A 15,920-nucleotide genomic window follows, 5' to 3' on the forward strand; every position below is an offset into this window, starting at 1 on the left:
GTATGTGACAAGTATACGTAGGTTGAAAAGTATTTAACAGAATACTCTAGCGCTTACCTGTGCATCTCAGTTGGCTGGGCGTCATCCCACAAAGTGAGAGGTCGCCAGTTCAATTCCTGGTCAGTGCTCGTGCCTGGGTTGTGGGTTCAGTCCCTGGTCCTGGTGTATGCAAGAGACAGCCGATTGAGGTTTCTCTCTCACATCGATGTTTGTCTCCCTCTCTCCCTCCTTTCCCCTCTCTCTAATAAAATAAATAAATAAATATTTTTAAAAGGGTGGTTTGGGGTTCAGAAGGTAGGAGGAAAATACGAAGTGAACAAAGTGCAGAAAGGTCTGCCTTGTGTAACCTTGAACTTGTGAGTGGAGTACTTTGGTTTAAGCGCAGAGTCCCTGACGGGGGCTAGTAAGGGTTGGTCTGGAAAGTAAATTATTATGTGAATATCAGTACATGTGCTGAAGAGCAAATCATGCTATCTAACATGTGACACACAATTTTTTTTTATTTTAAAAGATTTTACTTTTTTAATTATTTAGAGAGAGGGGAAGGGAAGGAAAGATAGAGGGAGAAAAACATCATTGTGTGGTTTCCCGTGTCCCCAAATGGGGACCTGGCCCGCAACCCAGGCATGTGCCCTGACTGGGTATCGAACCGGCAACCGTTTGATTCACAGGCCTGTGCTCAATCCACTGAGCGACACCAGCCAGGGCACAATTTTTAAATAAAAGGTCATTTGGTCTTCATCCCAACTTAGGATACCAAGGTTACAAAGGGATGCCATAGCATCTCGAGGTTGGCCAAGACCTGAATCTTAAGCAAGGGATTGCTAGAATATAAGATTGAAAAGTGAGAATTATGAGGCACGGGGTTGGCAGATACTCAAGTCACCCAGTCTAATAAAACTAATCCATGATTCTTTTCATTTTATAGTCTGGTGAAATTGATATTATAAATCACAAGACAGGAGACAGTTGCAAACTTAAATTTGTTCCTTATAGCTACTTTTCTCGGGATATAGCAAGAAAGGTAAGAAAGTTGGAATTACGATTTTTTTCATTTGGTGTATATCCCTTAGAAAACCTACTCCTTTGGGGCTGGGATGGATGGATGGATAGGGAAGGAGGGAGAGAGATAGATAATCTACATATATATGCATATGGTGATTAAAAAAACCCAGAAGAGGTAAAGGAGAAAGTCAGCAAGACCGGGGACTATATGGCATTACTAACCCAAATCTTTCTGTTGTCTGGGAAAGGCAACAAGTAAGAAAGGAAAAGTCAAGAGCAATGAGAGACAAACAGGAAACCCAGCGGCAGGTCCAACAAAAGGATTCCAGGGAAAGGGCACGGGTGCGCGGACCCTGCAAATGCGCCCGACAGAGATACGTGTTGCTGCACAGTGCAGCCGTGCCAGGAGTTTTGATGGGAGAGTGAAAAATAGAGATTTGAATCTGTCTGTGGCTGTCTCTGTATTCTGGAGAGAAGAAAATACCGTAATTCTGAGTACCGGTCAGATCCTTTTCCTACATGGTATTATTGCAACAAAAATTCCTATACAACAAAAGATGATGAAAACTCCAACTCATGCTTTGCTTATGTCAAGCAGCGTAAGAAAATTTAAGTAATTTGGATGACTCCGAGATGTTTGTCAGAGCAGGATCTAACCAGTGTCTACCCTAGGGCTTTGGTCTCCAGAAGAGCCAGGTACGCTAGCCCACAGTGGCTGTATGCCGAAGCCCTGCTTTCCATCCTTGCAGGTGACGGGGGAAGTAAAAGATGAATCAGGAAAAGTTCACTTTGTCCTGCTGGGGACGTGGGATGAGAAAATGGACTGTTTCAAAGTACAGCCAGTGACTGGGGACAATGGGGGTGATGCTCGACTGAGAGGCCACGAAGCAGAGGAGAGCAGGGTCACACTGTGGCAGAGGAACCCTTTACCGTGAGTATCAGCACGCGTGCCGCCCAGATGCTCTGTGACCTCAGCCTCGGAGCCATACTGACAACGTGTTTGCATTGCTTCCCACTTAATTATGTGAGGATTGAGCGAGAGAAAGCAGAGCCTTTAGAGAGATCACCAGAAGGTTGTCACGTGTGGCTGGCTGGGGTTGTAGCATACTTTATCCCAGGAAAGTTCAAACTAATTGAACCAAGCCGTGTTTGATGCTTTTCATACATAGGTCCTTTGGATTGTGGTTCAGATGGATATTATTCTGTAATTTAGAGCAAAACTAGGCAGAAGTGGCTAGAGGAGACAGATGCATACCACTTGTTAACAATTTAGCCTAAAGGCCCAGCACCAATATAAAGCTTCCTGAGATAGTGTACAGGACTTTGGAAATAAATTAAAACAGAAGCCATTTTTCTGTCATCATTTACTATGTTCAGTCTGCAGTAAGAGCCAAGAATATCTCAGAAAGAGGTTAAAAAAAAGGCAGAGGAAACGGGAATAAGGAATTTTGGTTTATAGAATGTTTTTTTTTTCCTAATGAATTTCTCTCTACTTTAAACTGGGTGTAGCACAAGCCCAGAAAACTATGGAATTGAGTGGTGCTGGGGGAAGAGGCGGAACGGTTCATTTTGGGTCTCTTACCTCGGGGGAGGTGCCCTGGTTCTCGAGTCTGTCCATTGGCAGAGCAGCCTGGTCCTCTTTCTGCAGCGCGCTCAGTTGTGGCTCCGTAGCCAAGCGGGGCCCGGGCTCTGGCATGAGCCGGTTTCTTTCTCATCCTTTGCTTGTAGGAAGAATGCAGAAAACATGTACTACTTCTCAGAGCTCGCTCTGACTCTCAATGCCGAGGAGACTGGCACTGCCCCCACAGACAGCCGGTTACGGCCCGACCAGAGACTCATGGAAGAAGGGAAGTGGGATGAAGCAAATGCTGAGAAGCAGCGCCTGGAAGAAAAACAAAGACTTTCCAGAAGGAAGAGAGAAGCAGAATCTATGAAAGGCGCAGCCAAAGAGGATGGTAACAAACCTGCCCTCCTCTCGATTTCTTGATGTGTGGAGAATACCGGTGTGTGAGGGGCTCTAATGGGTTTTTCTTTGTGCCCTTTCCCTTTTAGGCACACCCAGCGATCCCTATAAGGCACTGTGGTTTGAGCCGAAGGAAGACCCTGTGACCAAGGAGTTAACCCATATTTATAGGGGAGGATACTGGGAGTCTAAAGAAAAACAGGACTGGAGCTTATGCCCGAACATTTTCTGAACCAGCAGTAAGGAAAAGGAGGAGGAGCCAAAGGCCAAGGGGACAGAGGATGCCCCGGAAAGCTGGGGATTCCCTTCCCGAGGGCTTTCCTCAAGTTTGTCTGTCTTAACCAATCATTTTTTCCAAATCAATCACCAGAAGCAGACAGCAGTGGTGGTGATTGGCTGGTTGCCTTAGCTGATCGAACCTGAAATCAACAATGTAGATGCCTGTGTTTGTAAGGGAGAGGTTTAGTGGCTGAAAAGTAGCGTTCCGCTTCCGTAGAGGCAAGTGCCCTTGGCTCTTCCTCTCCCCTGGCCCCCACTCGAGATGATGTCGTCCAGCCTCCCCTCGTAGTGTCCTGCTCAGCCAAGATCTGCGCAAGATTATGATTCAGGGGCATTTTGGTGCTGTTCAGAGTAAGAGCTGGCTTTAGAAGTTCTTTAGAGAGAAACATGTAAGGCTTACCAATGGAGGCATCGTGCACGGTTGCGGCGGAGCTCGGAACGGACCTTATGAAATGCGTTCACCAGTGGGGCCGTGTCATCATGGCGTGTCCATGGGTGATTGACTGCATCTTGGGACACTCAGCAGGAGAACTGTTCTGTAAGGTTGGAACCCTGAGTCACATTCTTGGACGTCTCTGTCCCCACTCACGTCAAACACCTTTCTGCTGTTCTCCATCTCCTTTGACAGCAAGCGAGGCCGCTTTGGTGGTTGGTAGGAGGCTTGCAGTATCCTTGCAAAGGGGCTTTACGGACTTGCTCAGGCAGAGAACTCCTGAGAGCACAGGCAGGATGGGAAGAGACTGCCAGCCACTTTTGCTTTCCGACTTCCTCCTCACCCCCATCCTTCATTTCCTTTCTCGCTTGGCTTCTCTCTCTCTCTCCCCGCACGGTACCAGTTTGGGTCTGTGCCCCAGTGTGGAGAGCAAAACGTGTCCTGTCCCATTCTGATCTCCTGCAGACTTTGAGAGAAGCGGTTCATCTGGAATGAAAGTTGTCACCATCTCTCAAGCCCCATGGACTGGAGCCACCTATGGAATAATGTGTTAAAAATCTGTATATTATACATATGTAGAGAAAAATCTAATTTTTTGTTTGATTTTCCTTCTTCCTTTTAAGAATCTTGGTTTTTTGATATTGCTGGTCTCCCTGGGACTCGCTGGGATAGGAGGATGTGGACTGGAGCTTCCTCCACTTTCCACCCTTTAGGGGCAGACGCATTCAGAACGTGAGCAGGGTCGGTGCGGCAGCCTCTGAGCAGGGACATGACCTGTGGCTTGTGTCATGGGTGCCCACTGCTGTCTGAAGTCTGCTCTCCTAATTTCCTGACTCTGAAAATGAAATCCTAGCCTCCTGCCTGTCTTTTGTCTGGGGCAGTGTGGGTCGAGAGCCCCGAGGGTAATTTCCAGATCCTGCCTCTGTCCGAATCACAGCTCACACAGCTGACTCCCCAAACAGCTCCCTTCCTCGGACACGGGGACACGGACACAGGGACACGGGGCTGAGAGCAGCATCACGTGGGGTGGGTAAGAGAACCCCCGCTGGGCTCTGGCTTCCTTCACTTTTTCTGTATTTGTTTGAGTTGTCTTGTTCCGAAATGTCAACCCGAGCAGCCCAGCCTTGGTTGAGGATCACAAATTGAGGTGCCTTCCTTGTATGCCTTTTGTTAGTGTTTTTCTGTTTCTGTTCCCTAACTGCTGAGCCTCAGCCAGTGTGGGCCCTAGGGGGCAGTGTCATTCCAGAGGAAGCCAGCCCTCCAGGGAAGCTGGGTTTCTGCTGGGTGAGCTAGTACTCCGTCCCTCCTCCCTTCCCAGCGGAGGGACCTGAGAGGGGGCAACTGCTGGGGAATTTCCTCCTAAGAACCTGATTCCCAACAGAAGCAAGGGATTGCCCCGAGGCTTCTTTCAAGGAGACCCAGAAAGTGAAGGCCTGATGACTTAAGGGGGCTTAGACAGAGTGAGGATCCCCCGACTAAACTGAACTTCCCTGCTTCCCGCCCCCTTTCTTCCTCCACCGTCTGCACTACACTTCCAGCCCGATCCCCGGTCAGATTCCTGCTAATGGAGGGAGCTTCGAGTCCTTCAGGTGAAATAAAGTCACATGAAAACGAAACAAAACTATATATATTTTCGGTTTTTTTGCCTTATTGTTTTTTCCAAGAAAACTACTAAATTAAATAATTTTTAAAAAGTCATATTGTTTGTCTGATTCACTTCTACTAGGTAGGAAATGGTGGGAGGAGGATGTGGAGAACTGGCCCAATGGTGACTTGTTCTTGGGACGCTGATCTTAGCAGGAAACAGAAAAACTGGGCCCAGATATCCAGATGTGTCAGCTGTTCAGCACCTTTCTGGAGGACCCGTGATCGGAAGAGTAGTTTTAACAGCTCCCATGGCTTCGATGGAATGTGATCGACAGTGTCTCCCCTTGGTAGCGGGGCATGGTTTCTAGTGTTACTGATGCTGGGCCCGTTTCACCTCAAAAACAAAGGTCAGTTTCTCTGGCCTGTTTAGGTTCCTAAATTCTTAGCTGTTTCATATAGGGATTCAAATCTGTATTTTGAAACAAGCAAGTGGGTGTTGATTTTAAAGACCTTAGAAGTCAGTGAAAATGCTTATTTAGGTTAACTCTGGAGTTCAGGGCAGAGTAATTAATCAAAGGGGTGGGGGATAAGGACTCAGGATTGTCTGGCTTACGCTTAAACCATTTTAAGGGGTAAATGTTACAATCATCATGTTGAATATGGAGAAAGGCACAGAAGTAACAGTTTCACTGAAGGTCACGTAGCTGGTTAGTCACATTGCTGGAATTCAGAGCTGAGTTTGTTTAACCCTGGTGATTGTGACCTGGCCAACATTGTGTTCCGGGAGCAACCGGGGTGGAAGGCAGCTGATAAATTTGTTTCCGCCTGGATTGGATCACATCCTGCAGAAATGCAGTTCTGTTTCCAGAGGCTTATTAATGTGGATAGTACCACTTTGGAGATTCCACCTGTAGGAAGGAGCATTCTTGAAGTTCAGCCTCCAGGCTCCTTGACACCTCAAGGCTCTTGTGTCTACAAGATTAGCTAGGTTGTCAGAGAGAGGTTTTCTGGCCTGATCCTGGAGAGGTAGCTATCTGGTCAAGTCATCTACCTGATTCCCAGTACAGGGCTTGACGTAAGTTTCAGCAACATTTTTTTTCTGGCAAGCTAAAATCCATCACAGTAGACATTTGTCAGAGCTGCATCCCGCAATCCAGTATACCCCTGTGGTATATGATCTTCCACCAGGAGCAGTCAAATACACCGGACACATTTTAATCCCTCCTTCAGCCCTCAGTGGACTACTGTGGCATTATGAGTTGGGACATGGGTCCACCACACTCATGAATTCAAAATTAGGACTCAGCAAAACTGCAAATTGCTCTACTTGTCGGGGACCTCTGAAGCCCACAGAAATGTTAAACCTACACTTTTCAAGGATCTGCTCTACTTCCAGCAAGATAAGTGAAAACCAACCTACAGGATAGTCTTAAAAGGAAGCATAGAAACATCGGTGGAATCTACTCACTGTAAGGTGTACACCTTGTGAAACTCTAAGATTGTTATGAAGATTCAGAGCTTGCTTCTAAAAGTTTATGAAGCTTTTGCCCAGTAGTCTGCCCTGCCCCACGGGAAGCATTCCAAGCCTTCATGGCTTTCTCTTCCAAAACTCCTAAAACAATCTGGTGGCACTCTCTTCAGACTTTCCTCTTTTCAAGTGGAGTGCCCCTCTTCATTCACAGCCATCCCTCGGGAAGACGGTAGGGTGGCCAGATGAGGAATCTTTAAAGGCAAGAACTAAAGAGCTCAGAACCTTATATATATACACACACAGCCTTGCAGAGGGCACATCTGAGTATGACCGGGTGATATTAGAAGTTAGTGAAGAACCAGCTGGCCCTGAGATATAGCTAGGGATGTCTTCATTCATTGAACATTTACTCCAGCCTGTTATGCAACATACACTAGGGCTGCAAATGGCAATTACAATCCAGTTGGATAAGTGCTATGAAAGCACTGTACAGGGGCAACCAGCCTATAGAGGTGCAGAGGGAGGGCAGAGAGACATGTCAGAGGTTTCTAGAACTTAGGAGACAGAATCGAAGCCTACCTAGAGTTGCAGTTTTAGTGAGGGTTAGCCGAAGGGTAATGTCAAAAATGCTGCATGGACGAAGATGAGCAAGGTCAAGGAAAGCATCCTGAGTGTGGATGGCTGCATGAATGATTCAAGTTTAGAGTCAAGGAGAGGGCACTGATAGGATGCTGAAGTGTGGCAGACAGAGCCCAAGGTAGGAGAGTCTTTATGTACCAAGTAAAGAAGACTTGGTTTTTGATTTCAGCTAGGGAGCCAGGGAAGGGTTTTTAAGCAGGATGATGGTTTCCAGTGTGAAAACTGCTTTATAATAGGAAGATCAATGAAAAGGTTGGAAAAGATTTGAGAGTGAAAAGAAGTAGGGGGATTCCAGAAATAACGAACTGAGACGACTGGCACTTGGGTACAATTATGGGCGAAGAACAGAAGGTGGGAAGAAGGAAGAAATTTGTGTTTTTCTGACTTGGGAAGCTTGGATGGAAGGTGGTAGTAAGGTAAACAAGTTTAGAGGAAATACGGGTTCATTTTTGGACATTCTGAGTTGAAGGTGGCTGTGGCGAGGTTGAGTAAGTGGTTTAAAACATGAGTCTACGTGTAACAGCTACATTTTTGTGTGAGACCAGAGGAACGGGATGCTGAGAGAGGCTAGCTTTGAAAATTATATAATCCTGAGCCCCAAGAGCAGAGATTCCAAATCGCTCAGGGCTAGGACTAATGCAATTCCACATACAGGGTGGGGCAAAAGTCGGTTAACAGTTGTGAGTATGCGAAACACAGAGTTTATTCTTGTATTATTATTCATTACTGTATTACTTTCCATGCGAACAACTGTAAACCTGCTTTTGCCCCACCCTGGTTATATGAACACAAAAGGCGCAAAATTATGAAATGGGAGGAGGTGGAATACAGCGAGCATATTAGGGGGTACTGTTAAAACCAGAGCTTGCTTCTCAGAAGTTTGAGAGAGGTCTGAGCCAATTCCACTTTACTAATTGACTGATTGATTGATTTTGAGAGAGAGAGAGAGAGAGAGCGAGAGAGAGAGCATGATTTGTTGTTCCACTTATTGACTCATTCATTGCTGCTGCTTGTGTGTGCCCTGGCCAGGAGATCCAACCCGCAACCTTGGCGTAGTGGCACGACTCTAATCACCTGAGTTACCCAGCCGGGTCCCATATATTTAAAGTTTTTTAAATGCCAAGGTGGAATGACAAAAACTGAGGTACATTTTAAATGTTTAGGTTTAGCAAAGCCATGCAGATACAATGTTTTAACATACAGATACAATGACTAGTGTACCTGGTCTGGAAGTAACATTGTAACATTGAAAGTGCACACTTGAAGCCTTTAAAAATGGCCTTACTGTCTTCTTCCATACATTTGTTGAGTCCAATATGACAATATCTGAAAAACTCGAAATGTTCCTATCTTTTGACCTTGGAAGAAATCTATCTTCTCACCAGAATAACAAATAAATACAAAAGGGTAGTCATTCCAATATTGTTTTTAATAATGGAAACTAGAAGGGAAAAGTCAAAATGTCCATCATTGGAAATTTGATGAAGTGGATTATGTTATACCCATGCAATTCAATACCGTGCATGGGTTAAAAAGAACGACATAGTCTAAGTCTATATACTATTATACTGACATCAAAATAAGTTCCTGATTTACTTTTAAATAAGGAGAGCAGACTGCAGGGCGGTTAGTGAAACAAACGAGAAGAGTAAAATGAGTTACCACTTCTACTCGTAACAGCAGCCCGTCTCCTAACCTTCGCTACACTTACCGAGTACTTAACCTCCCGCGAGGCCTCGGTACTGACCGAGTTGTCACGATGACACTGACGTTCGTTGTGCCTGTGCGCGCAGGATCGTGCCCAAGAGCCGCCGAAATAGCTCAGTTGGGAGAGCGTTAGACTGAAGATCTAAAGGTCCCTGGTTCGATCCCGGGTTTCGGCAATGGTTTTAGGGGCCACCGTCAATGTCCTTTCAAATTGCCAGTGCGTTCCTCTCTGTGACAAAGTTCTCGCGCGTGGTCGGTCACGTGCTGGGGGGTTGACGTGGGAGCGCGGCCCGCTTTTCTTCTGCCGGTGGGAGAAGAGCGGAAACCGATTTTTGTTGTTGCTTTTCGGCTGCTCAGTGTGGAGGCAGTGATCTGGGGTCTGGGCGACACCGCGCTCTCCCCACGCACCGCCCGCCATTCGCTTTCTTTCAGACCTTCCCAGAACCCGCTCTTTTTCCCGGTTTCCGACTCCACGTGGCGGCAGGGCCCCAACGGCCTCCGCGGGCGGCTGTCCCCGGAGTGGGCGGGCTCGGCGAGGCTGGCGAGCAACATGAAGGACCTGGGACAACTGTTGCTTGGGGGTGGGGACAGGAAGCCCCCCTTTTGTTGGTAATGGAATGTATCGGGCAATACTGGTGAATGAAATCACGCAGGTTTCAGGTGCACAGCTCCACACTCCAGCTGTACACTGCACTGGGTGTTCAGCAGCCCACTGCGTACTCACCTGTGCAGGCGCGGTACCAGTGCTTTTTGTTTTTTCCTGCCCGGTCTGTTCCGCACGCCGTGCAGGCGTTCCGCTGTGAGCGCTCGCACACCCTGCCCCGCTGCGGCAGCACGGGCGCCCCCTGGCGCCCACAGGCTCGCCGCGCGCGCACTTGCCTGCTCCGCCTACCGCGCGGGGAGCGGAAGGCCGGGGACCGCGCTGGTCGCCAGGCGCTTCCCGGCGCTGGCGGCTGGCGGCGACTGCGCTGCGTTTTCGAAGGTGCCCGGGGTGGAGTGAAAAGGGGCTGACGTTCCGGTTAGAGGGAGCAGCACATGCAAAGGCCCGGAGGATTAAAAGAGCGTTTATGGGTGGAAAGTGGGGAGTGTGGGTTCAGCCGGAGAAGGATGGTGTGAGCGCGGACGAGAGGGATTTTTTCTTTCTTTTTTCTTTTCCTTTTTTCGGTATAATTAAAGAAACGAGACCCAGCTTTAGCGGACTGTTAGCCGTTTTCCTTTAGAGAAGAGAGTGAAATCCTGCCAATCCAACCGCGTTGCTGGGAAAAGCCCCGGCAGGGCGCCTCCGGGACTGACGCGCTGCAAGCGCGTGACTGTAGAAACTAAATAGGCTGATTTATTCTGCAACGCACCGCGGGCCTGCGGGGTTCCAACTGCTGCAGTAATTAAAGAATGGGGAACAGACACCTTCAGGACGTTCCTGGGGCACTCCCTCCACAGTCTCTGCCCGCCTTTGCCCTCCTGTCCGTGGGGGACACTCTCTTGGGTGTTCTCTCGCTAGGAGCCTGCGACCCCACCTTCCTACCCTTCTAGAGAATTTTCTGTACTCTGAAAAGGAAGAAATGCCCAACCAGAATCTGAGGTACCAAACAAAGCAGTCCCCCCCCCCCCCCCCGCCCACGAAGTCAAATCTCTCCCCTACCCTCAAAGTGTGACCCTGAATACCCGGAGGAGCTGAGGCTGACGTGGTAGCTTCTGCTGGTGGGAGGAAGAGGGTACATATTGGAAAAGGGACTGGAATGAGACAAGTCCCGGTATTCGGAAAACAAAAACGTCAGCTCCCACTAAGTACACATTAATAAGGAAACATCGGGGGCCTGAAGGATTTTGAGGAAGTTGGGTTGTGTTTCCAAGAGAAGCACAGGCACAGGTTCCCCAAGACTAAACTAATGTCCCGGTGAGGAGAAGGGACCATCCTTGCTTAGCTAGAGATTGAGCCTTCCTTGGCTCTACCAGGCACCAGAAGAAAGTCTGTTGCTTGATCTCCCCATTAACAGGATGGGGATGGGGGCCTGAGTGAGTCTGCTGCCCTCTTGGCTGATGGACTGTGGTATCCAGGGAGTCCTGGTTAGTGGGACCCGGCCTCCCCGGGCCACGTAGGAGTGTCTTGCTCTTGAGCCCGCACCAACCCGCAATGCCCGCCCCTTCTCCAAAGTGCAGCTTCCTCAGCAGCATCCATCTCATAAACTTGTAGTGATTAAATGAAATAACACGTTTGCGCAGTGCTTAACAGAGTCTCAGCCTAAAAGCAAAATTTCAGTACATTGTACCTGTTATTATTAAAGAGCTTTCCAGGCTGAAAACAAAACATAACCTACTGAAATAGGCGAGAACCGTTTCAGAGAAATACATTCCCAATATGCCCAATATGGACATGAATAAGTCCATATTCATGTGACTTGTGTGGTTAGTATATGCTAAAGGGACAGCATGGTCACTGATCCAGGGAAGAAGAGTGGACTGGTTGGTTTCTAGGGTTTCTTTCTTGAAGAAAGTGAATCACGGGGCTCTCGTGGCGTCTCAGGGACAGAAACAGTGTAAGCAGTTCTGGCAAACAGTGGAGTTTTTCTTCTTCCTGAAGGAGTCGCCTGGAAAGTGATCAAGTTCACTTTTGACAACCTTGAGAAGTGAGTTCCTTTGCTCCATTTTGTGGCTGAATGAGAACAGAGCGGACCCGGGGAAGGAGAGGACAAGGGCGGAGAGCGCTGAGACCTCCGAGTTCTCTCCTCCTCCTCAAGTTCACGCCCACTCTAGCTGTGGTTTTCACCCTTTGGTGAAAAGTAAGGGAAAAAAAGTAAAGCCTGTCTCTACCAAGCGTTTTTCGGGCTTTGGAGCTGGATAACTCTGGTTCAACTCCGGAGAATTTGGAGCAAATTAGTTATTTTATTTAAAAACTATCACATAACAACCTCACAGTAGGGGAGGGCGTGAGAATTGAATACGTCCACGTGCAACACGTGCTGGGCACACAGTAGGCATTTAGTAAGTGGCTGGCTTTACTTTTATTAGAACCCTGAGGGGAGGTAAGGAAAGCATTAGGAAGACAATAAAAGACAACCAGGGCCGAGGCCCAAAGCGAAATTCTCCTTGGTTTTCTCATTCACGGCTTTCACAACCTGGGAGCTAAAAACGGTCCTATTTGCAAGGTGAGATCTGGAACTGAAAGGATGAAGACGGATACATTTTTTTTAAATTTTAAATTTCACGAACAGTATAGAAGGAACCTTCAAGCTCGCCGAAATAGCTCAGTTGGGAGAGCGTTAGACTGAAGATCTAAAGGTCCCTGGTTCGATCCCGGGTTTCGGCAGGTCTTTTGCACGCCTATCTTTGCACGCGAGTGGAGCCCATTGCTTTCCTTATAGTATCTTAGCAGGCACACGACAATGCACCTACGGTAGTTTCAGCAATGCGAGGAGACAAAGAGCTTGGACCTCTGAAAGAAGTCACAGATCACGTGAAGATCTGCACCAGTCCCCTCGCCTCTCCATCGAGACCGTTGGGTGTTAGGTAGGAACGTGTAGCAGGACTCACAGCTACACCTGTGCTGGCTAAAACGGCTGGGTCACAAGTAAAAGGTTGGGTCACCGGTGCAGCCAGCTCGCTGGGCTTGGAAGGTTTTCCACCCACGGCAGAGCTGAAGACAGTCTCTTTATTAAGACGTTGTCCTACCCAGCAAAGACTCGCAAGTCAGGGTCCCACCAGCGCGCTGGACACCTGGCTGAAGGATGACTCCCAGCTGGCGAAGTTGATTCACAAGCACGTGTCTCGGTCCGAAATGTGGAAGCTGCGTTCTGACCTAGTGCCTGAACTCGTCAGCGCCCCCCAGCGGCAGCCTCGCAGCCCGGCGCGCCGCTGGGGGAACTGACGACTGGCGCCACTGCTCTGCGTCTGCGCGTGGGTGTTTTGTGCAGAAACGTGAGACACGCTGGTTTGAAGCGGAAAACCCCCGAAGACAGAGGAGCACGCGAAGGCTGGAGGAGGTTGTTGTGGAGCACTAGCCTCACCTTTTTTTACCTTACAGCCAAATCTGCCGAAGGTCTGGCTCGCCGTTTCCGGAAAGCGAGACCCCCCCCCCCCCCCCCCATTAGTTGCGTTTGGCGTAAACCCAGACCTGCTCAGTAAGCGTGGCCGTGGCCTTACCCGAGCTGGGGAAGGGGGAGGGGTGTGGGGAAATGTTTAAAAATACTCCGCCCGCACAGGGACTCGAACCCTGGACCCTCAGATTAAAAGTCTGATGCTCTACCGACTGAGCTATCCGGGCTCGCGCGGGAGCCTTCCCCGCGCGGGAATCCGCGTAGAATAGACCCAGCGGGCGCTCCGGCTGGACTGAAATTCGCAGTCCCTTGGCTGATGTGCTGAGAAGTCCAAGTGCAAAACGAAGCTCGAGCAGGCGTTTGGCGGAATAGAGGCTGCATGTCTCCGGTTTCCCATCACGGGAAGACTCTAGAGAAAATAACTGCCTGCCCGCCCCGCCCCCGCGGCCTAAAGGAAACCGAATTCCCCTTTAAGGGGAACTCTCCAGGTTCAGGGCCTGTGCGCGGGTCCCCGGGGAGTGGCAGGATTTCTAACCCTCCTCTCGGTCTAATCCTAATCTTTGCAGAGCACGTAGAGCGTCTCGTGGGTGGAGCATTATTAATAATTGATTAGGCTTCAAACCATCTATGGGACAGGTATTCATCGAAAGCACGCTGCGTTCCAGGGGCAGAGGGAGCGAGCTTTCGGGGCTGCAAAGACCCGGCACCGGTGCTCGGTGCGGCGGAAAGACACGCAGAACAGAAGCGCCCAGCCCCACGCTTTGGTGGTGGCAAACCCGCCCCCGCGGATGCCGGGGGACCCCCGCGGACGCCAGAACTAAGGAGCCGCGGAGACTTCCGGGGCCGGCGACGTGTAACTGGGCTGTGCGTGGGGGCTGCACCCCGAGGTCTTGGAAAAGGAAGTCTGAGCCAGCGGGAGCGGGCACGTGCGCTACGGACTCCGAACGTTTTTCTGAAGCCTTCATTGGAAAGGTTTTGACCGGACAAGCGACGGTCCGGAATTCTATTTTTAGGGAGTCCCGTTACCCTGGGCAGCTCTGTCCCGCATATAATTAACGAGTCAATATTTTTCATTCGTCCTGCTCCTGCGTCGCCGAGCCATTCCTGGAGGCACGGGGTGAGGACTCTCGAAGGGGATCCCCTGGGGCGGAGCCTCGCCACCGTTGCAGCCCTCCTCGGATTTCAGCGACCCCCCCACGTGGGCGAGCCCTGAGGCCTGCGTTCTTTGGTGGGGAAATGTACCGGGAACTATGAGCAGTGTTCGAAAGGTGATCCGTATGGAAAGATATGCATGTTAAGCAAAAACAACACAAAGTGCTATGCAATGTATGCAATATTGATGAAAAGATTAGAGGTTATGTATTTGAATCCTTAAATTATATATATTTGTATTTTTGGCGCTTGCAGATATGTAAGAGATGTTTAAGGATAAAACACGAGCCAACATGTTCAGGAATGGTAATGAAGTGTGTGAGAAGGGTCTCTTGCCGCTTTCTTTAGGTACATCTGTATTATTGGATTAAAAAAACATAAACAAGCATGCCTTCTTTTCCTAATAAAAATATATGAAGAACAAAAAAAGATGTAGTCTGTAAATTATTCCACCCTCTGGGATCATTTAGGCAGCCCTTCAGATCAAGCATTCCTGATCCCTATTTCCTACTGAGAAATGTTAAAAGCATGAGATTTCCTTCCTAGGAGGGACTCTCTCCAAGAAATCCTTCCAGGCCTCAAGGTTTCGGAGGAGGGTTGCTGGTACTGAAAATTTACAAATGAATTAGGCACAGTTTTCATAAATAAAGACGTGGGTGCCTAAGAATCAGATGATTAAGTCCGGGCTCAAGTGAGAACACTAACCCCGCCCCATCGTCCCCCCGCCCCTCTGCACCCCACCAAGAAAAGAGCCTCCGGTGCCCTGGGAGAGTTAGTGAGCCTTTGGCGTAACCTCAGCGTCTGAACTACGGCACAGCACTACTGCGGTCGCAATGGCTGCTGAGCAGAGAGTAGGGAAGTGTGAAGGTGAATGATTGTATCATCAAATGGAATAAATTTGTCCTCGTTTTATTTTCCTTATAGTGCTTATTGCCATCTGAATTCTATTTATTGGCTTGTTTATAAACCTCTTTCCTCTGCCATTCTGTCATAAAAATGCTGTTGGGCAGTAACTTTGTTGGTTGGGACTTTGTCTTTTTCGTTGCTGTTGCTTTTTGTTTAGTTTTGCATTTTTTCTTTTTTATTTCTGCATTCCCACGACCCCAGGATTTAGAACGGTACCTGGCACAAAGCAGGATCTTAAGAAGTAACTCGATTAATTTCAGAGAGTGAATGTTTTTCTTGCACAATGCGTTTCCCTCACAATGTAGTATAGTTCCAAGCAGGTGTTCTCTATGTTCCAAATCATCAGTTCTGAAGATGTTGCTATGCTTACTATTGTCTGGCAAAAAGACACTGTCACGTGGAGAAAAACCCCAGGATTGTAGAACAGAGGTCCAAACAGTTCACCATGGTTAAACTTTCAGGAGTTTGGAAACAGTTGTCTTTTCCTTTTTTAGTTTGGAGAACGTAGTGATCTTCCTAAAGCGGTGCTTGAACCTACGAGGGTAAAAGCCTACCTCTATTTGAAGTCTAGGACCTTAACCACTTGACCATTCTAGCAACCTCACCTACCTCTTCATATTGCCTGATAATCTGAACAGGCAACAAGGACTAAGCTACTGAAAAGTTGCAGAATAATGTACATTTTTTATTCCTGATGTAAAAGAATAGTATTGTAAGTGTGTGTGTGGGGGGAATCCTAGTAACTTT

At 48.5% G+C, this 15,920-nt stretch overlaps 1 protein-coding gene and 3 non-coding genes across 4 annotated transcripts in view; 3 read left to right on the forward strand and 1 right to left on the reverse strand.

Annotated features, from left to right (window-relative positions):
- Nucleotides 1–5,378, forward strand: part of OSBP (oxysterol binding protein) — a 32,814-nt gene extending 27,436 nt beyond the window's left edge. Inside the window, exons 11-14 of the mRNA XM_024574006.3 lie at nucleotides 929–1,024; nucleotides 1,755–1,936; nucleotides 2,734–2,960; nucleotides 3,058–5,378. Of these exons, the coding sequence (XP_024429774.3) occupies nucleotides 929–1,024; nucleotides 1,755–1,936; nucleotides 2,734–2,960; nucleotides 3,058–3,200 (648 nt within the window). The 3' untranslated portion in view covers nucleotides 3,201–5,378. The remainder of the gene's footprint in view (nucleotides 1–928; nucleotides 1,025–1,754; nucleotides 1,937–2,733; nucleotides 2,961–3,057) is intronic.
- A 3,809-nt stretch (nucleotides 5,379–9,187) lies between these two features.
- On the forward strand, nucleotides 9,188–9,260 carry TRNAF-GAA (transfer RNA phenylalanine (anticodon GAA)). The gene has a single exon. It is a non-coding gene; the product is annotated as a tRNA-Phe (tRNA).
- Nucleotides 9,261–12,315: 3,055 nt separating this feature from the next.
- TRNAF-GAA (transfer RNA phenylalanine (anticodon GAA)) lies at nucleotides 12,316–12,388 on the forward strand. The gene has a single exon. It is a non-coding gene; the product is annotated as a tRNA-Phe (tRNA).
- Nucleotides 12,389–13,269: 881 nt separating this feature from the next.
- On the reverse strand, nucleotides 13,270–13,342 carry TRNAK-UUU (transfer RNA lysine (anticodon UUU)). The gene has a single exon. It is a non-coding gene; the product is annotated as a tRNA-Lys (tRNA).
- Between the last annotated feature and the right edge of the window lie 2,578 nt (nucleotides 13,343–15,920).

The sequence above is a fragment of the Desmodus rotundus genome, chromosome 5 (assembly GCF_022682495.2).
Source record: "Desmodus rotundus isolate HL8 chromosome 5, HLdesRot8A.1, whole genome shotgun sequence".
NCBI classification, from domain to species: Eukaryota; Metazoa; Chordata; class Mammalia; order Chiroptera; family Phyllostomidae; genus Desmodus; species Desmodus rotundus.